At 42.9% G+C, this 11,669-nt stretch overlaps 1 protein-coding gene across 1 annotated transcript; it reads right to left on the reverse strand.

Annotated features, from left to right (window-relative positions):
• Nucleotides 1–3,725: 3,725 nt before the first annotated feature.
• On the reverse strand, nt 3,726–7,451 carry atxn1l (ataxin 1-like). Its single transcript, XM_070910481.1, has 3 exons — nt 6,384–7,451; nt 4,352–5,294; nt 3,726–4,288 (listed from the first exon to the last, which is right to left on the reverse strand). The coding sequence occupies exons 1-3, from the start codon at nt 7,449–7,451 to the stop codon at nt 3,792–3,794; spliced, it is 2,508 nt and encodes an 835-aa protein (XP_070766582.1). The 3' UTR covers nt 3,726–3,791.
• Nucleotides 7,452–11,669: the final 4,218 nt, after the last annotated feature.

An 11,669-nucleotide genomic window follows, 5' to 3' on the forward strand; every position in this document is an offset into this window, starting at 1 on the left:
AAAAAAAACACACACACACACATCTATCTACAGAAACACACAACCTGCCATTTCTCCATGATTTTGTGTGCTTTACATTTTGAAACTCTTCAATTTACCAACATTTTTCATTTTACAACACTGTAAAGGAGGGCATTTAGTGCAATTACTTACAGCAACAGACTATCAGTGATGTGAAAAAGATTCATTGGACATCTTGGTAGAAGTTGAGCTTTCCTGCTTAACGTGGCACGCACTGCTCAAAGCAGAGGGCAATAACAAAACAAGGCTCATGGTAGCACAGGATGGTCTTGCTGTGAGAATTAACAGGAGGTAAAGTCACAAGTGGCACTGCTTGCACCATTTAAATCCCATCAAATGCTTCTTGACCTAGAATACAATGTTGAAGTGGCTTGGCAATTGTGCCAAAATAATGCAGGACAAACACGTGGAAATTTGCGTGACACTCGTCTTGAGTGATTTGGCTCCAACTGTGTGGCATCGTAAGAAGAAGACAATACAAACTCACCGATCTGTGACTCAGTGTGCTGCACGTAGGAAGAATGGGACCACTGAGCAAAAAAAAAAAAGAAAGTAGCAAAGTAAAATACTGGTTTGTATTCCTATAAAAAGGTCATTTAAAGCAGAAATCCTATAACCAGACATCAATGTAAAATGACTGCATCAGCGCCAACCTGCCCTACTGCTTCAGAGAGCTGTACTTAAGACAATGACGGGTACAATACTGAGTTTACTGCATAGAAAACGCCAAGACTACGTGAAATGTTTTCAGGTATTACGTATATTGCTTACAGCATGAAAAAGAACTCAATGTGGTCGAGCTTCTGATGCTAAGATGTGTTCTTAAACTGTGGTAAAATTATTTTCTGAATGCCGTTATATCCCATTGCAAAGCATTGTAAAAGGATAGGTTTACATATTTCAAGTCCATCTCAATACAATACTAACTTGTCCATATGTACAATGAACTAGTTATTAGGCAATCCCTTCCTGGTGTGATTCCACTTTAAGTGCTGGGACAGAACAAAATACCGCTCTGTGCATTTCACGGCCTCCTCCGCTGAGCTGCTGCAGGGGAATAGTGACAAAAAGAGTGAATTATGTACTACAAGAACTGTAACTTTGGAAGATACTCACTTGATTTGTCTAACTGTGACTAATGAAGCCTCATATTAGCTTGAACAGAAAGACGACTGTTGATTTTGTATATCTCTTGCACTGGAACAGCATCAGGAAGGAATCTTTACATGGCCAGTATGGACAGGAGGGATTGTTATAAGACAGACTTAGACAAATGTGAAGCTACCCTTTAAAGCTGCGCATAAAGACAGTACCAGAGGAGCACCAGCCTCAGTTCAGGTCACTGTGTCTGGCCCCTCTACCTGCTGACAGAGGGTCAGGCTGTATACTTAGTGAACCATGAGGAGTTATGTTAGGAGAGTTGAAGAGGACAGATAGACACACACAACAGTGTCTGGGTTACAGCACCAACACATTAGTCAGACACAAAATTGAACAACCACGTAACTAACTGATCCTCCTGTCTGAGCGCGTCCAGTGAAAGGAAATATGACAGGTAATGCATGAAATATTCAAAAGTGATCAAGTGTTTTGCAGAAGTCCAAAGATCTATGACAAAAGAAAGAAAACTGGTACTGTGTGATTTACACTTTCTGATGGGAATGTCTGTGTGAGGAATGCTGTCTGATTATAAACCTCTGAATGATTTTATGTGTGGTCTAATTGCACTTATTTTCAATTTCACCCTTTTGGATTTTTGGATTTCAGTGACAAGAGAACATCTGTCAGAAGGAGGAAACTGCAGCATTCATCTTGGCTAATTTGTAAACAGTTAAAAAATGCAAGTCAGTTTTCTCTCTCTCTCTCTCTCTCGCGCTCACCACAAAACACCAACAACAATACTTCAAACATATTCCCTTCATTAAAAAAAACATCTACTGTACTGTGATTCCTATTAACAAGGTCAGTGTGACGTCAATGAGTGACATGTGCAACACAAGACAATCATAAGATCCACTGGATAAAGTATATCCAAAATACGAAAGCAAGGGACCGTGTACGTTCAAACAAAAGACTAAACAGAAGATAACTTGATGATGATCACAACTTAATTAGAGTCAAGCCTTTCTTGGAGATGCACTCGAGTAAATCCATATAAGAGAAAACATCATCAGTGAGATGGAGAATCAAAGAGAAGCAGTCTCATCCACAATGATTCCTTGAGAAATTTTGTCAAAGGCATGCATCGCTTGTGTAGAAATACTGAAGCATCAATGAAAATGAACAGCAAAATAGTGCATCACCATGAACACCGGGGTTAAAAGAGGGTCCGTTCTCACACCTCAGATGTACAGATACATATATAAAACAGCGCACGGCGAGAGATTCCTGGGGGAGAGCGGTACAGCGGCGTGCTGTAAAAAGAACTATTGCTTTAATTTGGTAACTGAGCAAAGGGTAACTCAAGTTGAGGACAAAGAGAACACCTCGTCACGGACTCACACAGGGCTTCTCTCCGAGGCAAACTACAAGGCCCTTCCACTCTTCTGTTTTCGGCTAAAGTGGCCTGCAGCCAGTGATGTGACAGGGTAATGTCTCTCTGGTTTAGGTGGCTTTGGTGATGACCAGCCAGTGCCATCTCTTCCTCTTCCTCCTCCTCCTCCTCCTCCTCTTCAAAATTGCATTTAAAGTTACCTGTCTGGTCGGGAAAGCTTTGGAGGTATAGTGAGGAGAAGGGAGGGTGTCGCTCAGGATAGGAAAGGTTTCTCTGAAGGGGAAAAAGTTAAACACTAAGTGATGGATATTCTCACTGATGATACGGGACTGAGGGATATCTCTAGTTATCACGGAGAACAAAGCATTATTCAAATATGCGGCATTTATGCAAACACACACACACGTGAGGGCCCTCAGTCTAAACCAGAGGGCATGAAGGGGTGTAATGAAAGCAATTTTTTTTTTTTTGGAGTGGAAACTGATTGCTGAACAAACAGACTGATTGATTTATCACTATTTCGATTGTAAGACAAGTGGGACGTGCCACACTTGGCCTGAGAGAAGACCTCCTTCTTTGCAGGCCGAGAGAGTATCTCTGCTGACAAAAGAGGTTTTAGACTCCTGCCGGAGAAGCATAATGTAACATACACTGACAGTTAGCGCCAACAGTGCCAACATCGCCACGGGAGCTGCTGATGTCAGCAACTCTCCTCTTTTTTTTGGGTAAATGCTTTTGAAGGAAACAGGATCTTAGGAATGGAGGCGATTAAAGATCACTGGCTGTGATCTTTGAAATACACCAGAACCTGCAGAGTTGGTAACTTCACTGTGCTACAAACACATTCTTCATAGTACGTGGTCTTCCAAAGAGACAGTTTGGTCAAAAAGGAAGGAAGAGAGTTCTGAATGCGATGGTAACCTCCAAGCATGGGTGAAAGGAAGTGGCGACAAAGGAGGGAGGGAGTAAGAGAAATGCAGTGTGTAAGGACTATGATAGGCATTTCATCGGCTACATACTTTCTACTCAGCGTTTCCTGTCCCTGTCAGACCTCAGCTGGCTGGGAAACCACAGGCTTGTAGTCCTTTGGCGGCTGAGTGACAACCAAACCAGACCAGAACTTCTCACCAGATAGACAAAGATGTTGTATTTTTCAGGTGTGCAAAATCTCAAACATTCTGAGGCTACATTCGCACTCTTTGTTTCCTCTTTCTCTCCTTGTCAGACTCATTCTTACCCTTGGCAGACTCCTCTATAGTTGCTACCAAATATGATGCTACTTCCCTGCATTAGAGCGCCCCTCAATGGACAGTTTGACCTCCTGGGGGATGAAAGAGGGCCTTGTGTGGCCGGAGGTGCTTATTTGAGGGCGTGGCCCTTCATCTCCCTTCATATTGTATCTTTGGAGGCCAGGTGATGACCAGCGCCTCTGAGAAGCACCTAGCGCAGCCTGCATTGCTCCCATCCCTGCCCCTGCAAAAGCAGAGCCCTCTGTGTGCAAGTGGTAGCTGCTCTGGCTCCGCGGATGCTCTGCTGAGGTCCTACTTGGTCTGATGGGCGACTCAGTGTGCCCAACAACCCCAAAATGTGTGGCTTCCTCCTTATCAACCAAATCTTTTTCTCCATCCCTCGGTCTTTCTCTGTGGATGCGGTCTAGCCTGAAATGAGACTGGGGTCGTGACTGCTGAGGGGCAGGAGGCCCCATGAGCTGGTGACCAGGTCCTGATGTAGCGTTGGTTTTGCTCAAAGTCCTGGACAGGTTCTGCTGCTGCTGTTGTTGTTGTTGTTGTTGGTGGTGTTGGTGTTGGTGTTGTTGTTGTTGTTGTTGTTGTGAATGATGGTGCTGTGGTTGTTTCTGCTGCTGTGGCTGAAGTTGCTGCTGCAGGGTGATGGACACACACACGTCTCCTACTTGCAGATGATGGCAGGCCAAGCCGTACAGCTGGGCTGTGCGTTCAGGGCTGCAGGACGACCAGCCCTGGCCGAACACAAAGAAGGGGTGCTCCGGGGGTACGTCAATGGTCACTTTGCTCTGCTGCTCCCCCACAGTAAAGTGAAGCGACACAAGACCTGGTCTCTGCTGGCTGCCACGGATGTCCACCACCATGCTGGAGTCTATCTTAAGACCCCCACTCACCTCAGCGCTCCGCACAAAGTCCTGAGTCTGCAAGTCCTCCACACGCTTCAGTTCCCCAGTAGCCAGCTGGATGATGGCCCCCTTCATAAAGTGTGACGGGTTGCAGGGAGCCGGGGTAGGAGCGAGGCTTGAAGCTAAGGCCTGAGTCACATCTGCTGTTGGCTGGACAAGAGGCTGCTGGGGGAGCTGCTGCTGAGCTATAGTCAGCTCTGCCCTTTCAGGGAGGCACACTCTGGCTGAAGAATCAGAGGCTTTAAAGCTTAGATTAGGGGAGGCCATGGTGGTGGAGGCATGGCTGGCTGAGGCATTATTAGCCTGTCCTGGGTAGTGTTGCTGTGGTGGTTGGGGCTGATGCTGCAGGTGATACTCCAGGGGAATAAGAACTGGTTGCCCATTGGCAAGCATGACAGCATGGCCTGGTTGTCCTGCTTGCGGCTGGAGACCGGTCACTCTGGGGTCGCTGTAACTCACAGGCTGGGCTGTGTATGCTGTCCGGCCAGAAATTACGCCTGTGCTCTCTCCATGGACATCTCTGGCTCTCTGGGCACCCTGAGAAAGATTCAAGGGAGCAAAGGAGACCTCTTTCCGCACTCCACTACCACCTTGGCTAGAGGAAGCCAAACGACCAACCACCTGCTGCACCTGGAAGTTGATTAAAGGGATTAAGTGTTAGTCAGACAACTTGATGAAACACACAACAATTCATGTGACACGATTTCCAACAAGACATCCAACTGTTCTCCCACAGCAGCCTGAATTACAGCATTTAAGTATAAAATATCTGTGTGAATCAGTCAATAATACATTTTAACATCACTCTTCTCATCAAATTTCCTTATTTTAAAACATTTTCCTAAGATAACAAGACAGTCTGGAGCTACTCGCAATGACCTTTATTTGGTGTTGTTAGCATTTCTCCCTATTTGGTTGGTTGAAATAATTGATTAGCTGACAATGATGCCAGCCAGCACAAACCAACAGGACGGAAGCTATTTTACTTATTAAGGAATCAACATGCTTCCTTCCCCCTGCACACCATCACAAAAGAAGCACTGAGGGCTTCACTGAGCATCTCCATGCAACCACAAATAGCATAGCTTTGGCACAAAGTAGCAATTGTCTGGTTGTGAGTGATTGCCCGATTACCTACGGACCCACAGCACACAATTAAGGAAGGAAGTAGAGTCTAAAATTAACACGGGCTATTAAGTCTTAGAAATACTGAGGTAAGAAGGTGTGCAATTAAAACACAGAATTACTCTACCGTAAGGCCAGATCACTATGAATACTATGACTACATTTACATGCACACCAAAAGCAGACTCCTGTGAGTAACCATGTAAAGCCATGAACTCAAATTATTCTAATACCCTACAACTTGATGAAAAATATTTTTAAATACATTTTATTCCTTGATCAATATAAGCATTGTTTCAAAAATGTTGCTCCACAAATGTTGGTCATGCTGCTGTTGCTTGCCATGTTGAATGATATGATTTTCTTTGTATCAGGTGACACTTTCACACATGGAAAAACATTTAAAAAACTAAGCTATGGGTATTAATGAACAAGTAATGTGGTTTCTCCATCTTTTTACACAACCTTTACTCAACATATAAGCTGCAATATGTAACATCATTCCACGAACGAAGGGAGCAAGGTTAGCATTTACATGGATGTTTCTATCACCAGTTTACTGCTAAAAGTTAGGAGGCCATCAGTGTGTCCTACCTCCAGGTCGCTGTCTGGAGAGCTGCGCTGGCCAGGTGAGCTCCTCTCTTCCAGCCTTCGGTTCTGCAGGCCTCTGTCTTGGCTGTGCTCCTGCGCTGCAGAGCTGGATGCCACCTGCAGCAGACGTGCATTTCTGGCAGTATAGGCCGAGTCTAGTACAACCTCCCTGGCTCCCTGCTCTTTATCTCCTCCATTCATCTCTGGTTCATTCTCCTGCTGGGCACTGTGGGGGTCTCTGGTGGCAGTGGCAGCCCTGGCGCCCTGAGGGTGGTAGAAGACTGGCATCCCTCGAGAGCTGACCTCTGTTGCAGAGAGGACTCCTACAGTGCCAAGGTGCTGCTGGGCAGCTTGCTCTGAAGACAACATCAGCGGGACACCGCTGGAAGCTGCAACTTTGGCAAAGGTATGAGCAGCTACCTGGGCCTGGGGAGGTGGGGAAACAACACCTTCCTGTATGACAGATGGATAGGGAACAAGGTGGGACACAGCATGGGGCTGAGGAATGGTGCCTGAGGGAGAGATTAATGATCCCGGGACAAAGCCAGGGGGTAGAGCGTAAGGTACCGCTGCATAAGGGGAACCAACAAACTGGAGAGAGGAATGAGGGATCTGGGCATAACCAAGTGGAGGATAGGAAAGGCCTGGATGCTGCAGGAGAGGAGAGTGTACAGTGTAGGCTGGAGAAATGTGGCTTAACACTGGGTGAAGACTGGCAGACGAGTAGGTAACAGATGGAAGAGCAACTTTGTAGAGCATACTGTACTGATCAACGGGCACCGCCGGTATGCCATCAGAATTATCCACTCCGTAATGAAGCCCCGGCTGAGCTCGCAGCCACTCTCCAGATGGGGTCCCTCCCTGAGTGTCACTGTTGGCTGCAGAGTTCTGGATAGAAACCACTTCATCTTCTCCAATACCACCACCAGCACTACCGCCACCTCCACTGCCACCACCTCCCCCTCCTGCCCCGACTCCCCCTGTCCCTCCAGCTCCACTGCTGTTACTAACTGGGAGGTCCCTCTTCTTAGGAGGCAGGCACTCCTGGTTGCGCTCCTGAGCTGGTTTCATTGCAATCCTCTGACCAAGCGAGTAGCTTTACTGTACTGCACAGGAACTGAAACTTGCAAGCCAGTCAGCCCGCACAGGAACCAGTTCTGAAATCACCTGGCTGACCTCGTCTGCCAATTCACCTGGAAAAAACAAAAAAGGATCTATAAGCACAATTCCAATTGCTAAAAGTGCTAAAATTATTACTACACAAATAATAGACAAATCAGATGAAAATAATAAAATTATAAAATCTTTAGTTTCAGGTTTGTGAGAGAATTATTTATGGTCAATGACAGATTGTGTTATGCTGAACCACAGATGGGAAGTATTAATGGTGCAGCCACACTCATCTGTCACTGTAGACAGAAACTGACAGAAAATGTTGTTGCCGAGTTTACTTGTAGCAGCAAAAATATGAACCTCACCTAACCAAGATATAAGATGATTGTGATGAAGGTGATTTTCTAATCAAGGACACTCATTTTGTTTAGTTAGTGCGTGTGTCATTTTACTGCACATACTTGAACTCTGAACTGTTCGGTTCTCTGGCAGCTCGGCCTTTTGCCAGTTTATGGTTGTTTGACATTTAAATAATGGCTCACATGTTCATGTTGCTGAGTGTGTTAAAAAGTCTGACAATATGCACTTTAGTACACACCAGTTCATCACAGCAGTCTATAAAACTATAAAACTAAAAGCACTTCATAAAGCTGTGAATAAAGACAATATGTAATTCATTGCTGCTTTTTAAAAACGTATTTGGGTCTTTTGGGTGTTTGTTTTCGTATAGAGTTGTAATGTATTGTAATGTATTGTGGAAAACGGTCTTGCAATATACCACATATTACAGAATTAAATGTACAGTAATTATATTGCAATCAAGGGCAACAAATTGTTATAGTGTCATGACTCAATCAGACCTGTGATTCCCTCGCCCAATTCACACATGCCTTTACATCCAGGTATTCCCTTTTATTTCTCCTTTTAGAGGCTTTAAGGTTAGAAAAACACTCTTATTCCACACTGTCTGACAGTATCATATATATTCCATATATTTCCCAACCCACTTCATAAGACCCCCAACATCTAAATTATCTAAATTCACGATGACAGCTTTTCCTAGTACAATGCAAGAAGCTAAGATGTGGTTCATCGTGATCTGCAGGATGTAATTCCAGTAAAAAAAAATTAAAAAGTACACTCAAGAAATTTGTGGGTACAAGTAAAGAACTGTATCTTGGTTACACTGACTGTAGATCTACAAATACTGCACCATAATAATCACTGACACCACCACCATTAACTCTCGGTTTAGCTGAACGTAAATCAATTCTATTCTAACATAACAATGAGAAACGTGCTCCAGTACAGCTGTGACTGGTCCACTAAGTCCTGTTGGCCTTTTTCTTTTTTACTACAGAGAGTTAAGGTTTTACTGTAAAGTCCCATCTCATTCAACAGAGGTGAATAAACATGTGGATTCATCTTGCGCTAACACGAATCGAAGTTCTTGGGCGTGTCCCAGGAAGCAGGTTTACTTATTCATCGTAACTTTAACAGCTTTTTTTTTTTTTTACATCATGATTCAGACTCGAGTGGGTTCCTGGTTTCACTCAGCACAGTTGTCCAGAAAACTCAGTAAGCCTACTTCCTGAAACAAACCCCTGAAAAGCACTAGATAGGAATTCTCTGCTTTATAAATTTAGTTACAAGTGAGAGTTTTCTTCCAGTTACCGCTACACTTCACTTTAGAGTAACTGTTTACCGTTAGCTAGTGGCTGACTTGGCTAAAGTTAGCTAGCAACTTGGAGTCATCATTTTCCCGTAAACACAGGAAAGTGACAGCATGACACCTCGTAGACTAACACTAAACGTAAATGGTGGGTTCAAAAGGTAGCTAATGTTATATGAGGCCATTTAGATATCACTATAATTTATCACTGGGCACCAGCCCAGAGGTTCCGGCTAGTTAGCTACATGGCTAACACAGCTACAACTAGCTAACTACATGAACTGACTCCAGTCCTGCTCGACTCACATCTGCTCACAACTAGCATGGCAATGCGCAGAATGCCCATCAAACAGGTCTCTGCTTTGTCTCGTTGTGTAGACGTACCTCCAAATGTCATCGCGAACACGCTTTTCTTCATAAAAGGTTGATATGCAGAGGGACAATTGAAGAAATCAAGGCTAAGGAGTCGAGCCCATTTCGAAGGCCAGCAGAGGCGCTCACCAATGACGTCACCAAGTTTATTCAATTTCCTGTTTTTTCATCCACAAATGTTTAGCACGTACACCCAGGAGTAAATGTGCACACTACGGTTACGCTTTACTCTTTTGTAACGTTTTGTCCTACCTACATTAAACTACAATACAGATATAATGCTCTCAATCTCTTTTTAACAGAAACTCGCAGGCCATGTGCTTTTCTATCAGAAAGATAGTAGAAACTAACTTAATGAACAGCTCCAACACCAAATGTAACGTTAGTCAAATAAAACAAAACAAAAAATAATGGAGTTTGTTTAAATGCATCAAATGTGCATTGTGAAATTGTATACAGTAGGGGGAGCTGGAGCCAAGTGCACTAAAGGGTTACTTGGCTTCAGGTTTTCTGTGTGTCAATTCCTTTGGGGTAATATGATTACATAAAACTATATTTAAGAATATGCACCATATGAGTACAACATGTAATACAGTCTTAAACTAGATTTTTATTGTACTTGAGTGGTGCAAATTTGCAAGTAATCTAGCTTTGGCTCACTTGCAGGGTTTAATGAGACACTACAATAGAACATAACCAATGTCAGTATTATTTGTTACACCTGTGCTTTTACTGCTATGATCTGTCAAAATATCTGCTGTGAAAAATGTGTATTAGCCTTAATCATGTGTGCAGTGACAGCTCCTTCAAGGGCACTGTGCATTGTGCTGTCTGCAAAAGAGTTGAGTGATGTGAAATCTAAACAGAGGATGTGATTAATCATTATCATCTGTGACATTGCTCTTCCATTCCACGTAGTCATTTTATCAGCAATTAGTGACTCTGAAAGGAAAACAAAATGAAAGTTACAGGTTGCCTGTTTTGTTTTACTTAAGTAAGATTGTATTTGATTAGATTTGGTTACATTAACATCCTACAATAATGCTATATTATAAACATAAAGTTCTTATACAACAATAAGGAACTAAACATTATTCTTACCCTCTGCACCAGTGTTAAACACTTTTCAATTTCAATCATTCATTAGCCTTAAAGCAACCCAAAATGCACTGTATCTGAAAGGATTCATCCTGCGATATTATTCTTTCCAGTGAGCTCATCTTGCATACAGTTGAAGGGTTATGTAAAAAACGTAAATTACTTATAAACTAACTATCTAACTAACTATCTGCTTCAACACTGTGCAACTCAAAAATAGATATACTATTATTGCATTTATTTTCAAACACTCAAAATACTGTAAGCTCTTAAGTTAAACATTTCTAGCAAGGTGTCCCACTTTAGGACAGACACAGTAGTTCTCAGAGCAAGTCTGACCCCAAAAGACAGCCTTTATCTCAGCAAGGAAGTGCGGTTCACCCTGTGGCTGTGTCTGATAAAAATTCATGTTGAGCCATTGAGAGTTCATATGCGTTTTGTTTAGAGTATGTTAAACATGAATATCCGTGTTAGGGCAACTTTGCACAAATATGAAAAAGTTAGAGCATGTTTTCTATATTGCGATATTTATATCTGATCAATACAAGCCCAGACCTTCAGAGATCAATTCTCCTGCCTTTAATTCTTATGGCGATTTTCTCTTCCTCCCTATCATTTGTTTACTACAGGAGGTATCATTATGTATACAACATGTTACTACTGTTCTTTATTGGGATATAATATTTTTTTAGAGAGGAAATACAAAATTGGAATCTTATTGGACAAAATACTTGGTATATAGGATTTATATCATTATTATTGATTATAATCATCACTTGGTACCAGGAATCTTTGTTAATATGTCTATTGTTATTTTGCAGGTGAGCCTGGAACCAACAGCGGTGTTTTCTTCACTTGGCAGTAATGAACTGCTACCCATCACCTATAATAAAAGCTCTGTGTGAGAGGCTTTTTGGCATATTTTTCACATAATTTGATACATGGGGAGGAGGGTTATACTGCCTGAGGTTAATAGACAAAATCAGTGGATTTTCATAAGCCAGAACACAGTGAAATAAAGGCCAGAACGCAAA

The sequence above is a fragment of the Enoplosus armatus genome, chromosome 1 (genome assembly GCF_043641665.1).
Source record: "Enoplosus armatus isolate fEnoArm2 chromosome 1, fEnoArm2.hap1, whole genome shotgun sequence".
Taxonomy (NCBI): Eukaryota; Metazoa; Chordata; class Actinopteri; order Centrarchiformes; family Enoplosidae; genus Enoplosus; species Enoplosus armatus.

Bases quoted from the DNA above. Each gene is read 5' to 3' on its own strand.
- atxn1l (XM_070910481.1), bottom strand. From the start codon at position 7,451: ATGAAACCAGCTCAGGAGCGCAACCAGGAGTGCCTGCCTCCTAAGAAG. The intron at 5,295-6,383 runs GTAGGACACACT...ATCAACTTCCAG, and splicing joins CTCCAGACAGCGACCTGGAG to GTGCAGCAGGTGGTTGGTCG. The intron at 4,289-4,351 runs ATTCACAACAAC...AACAACAACAAC, and splicing joins GAAACAACCACAGCACCATC to AGCAGCAGCAGAACCTGTCC.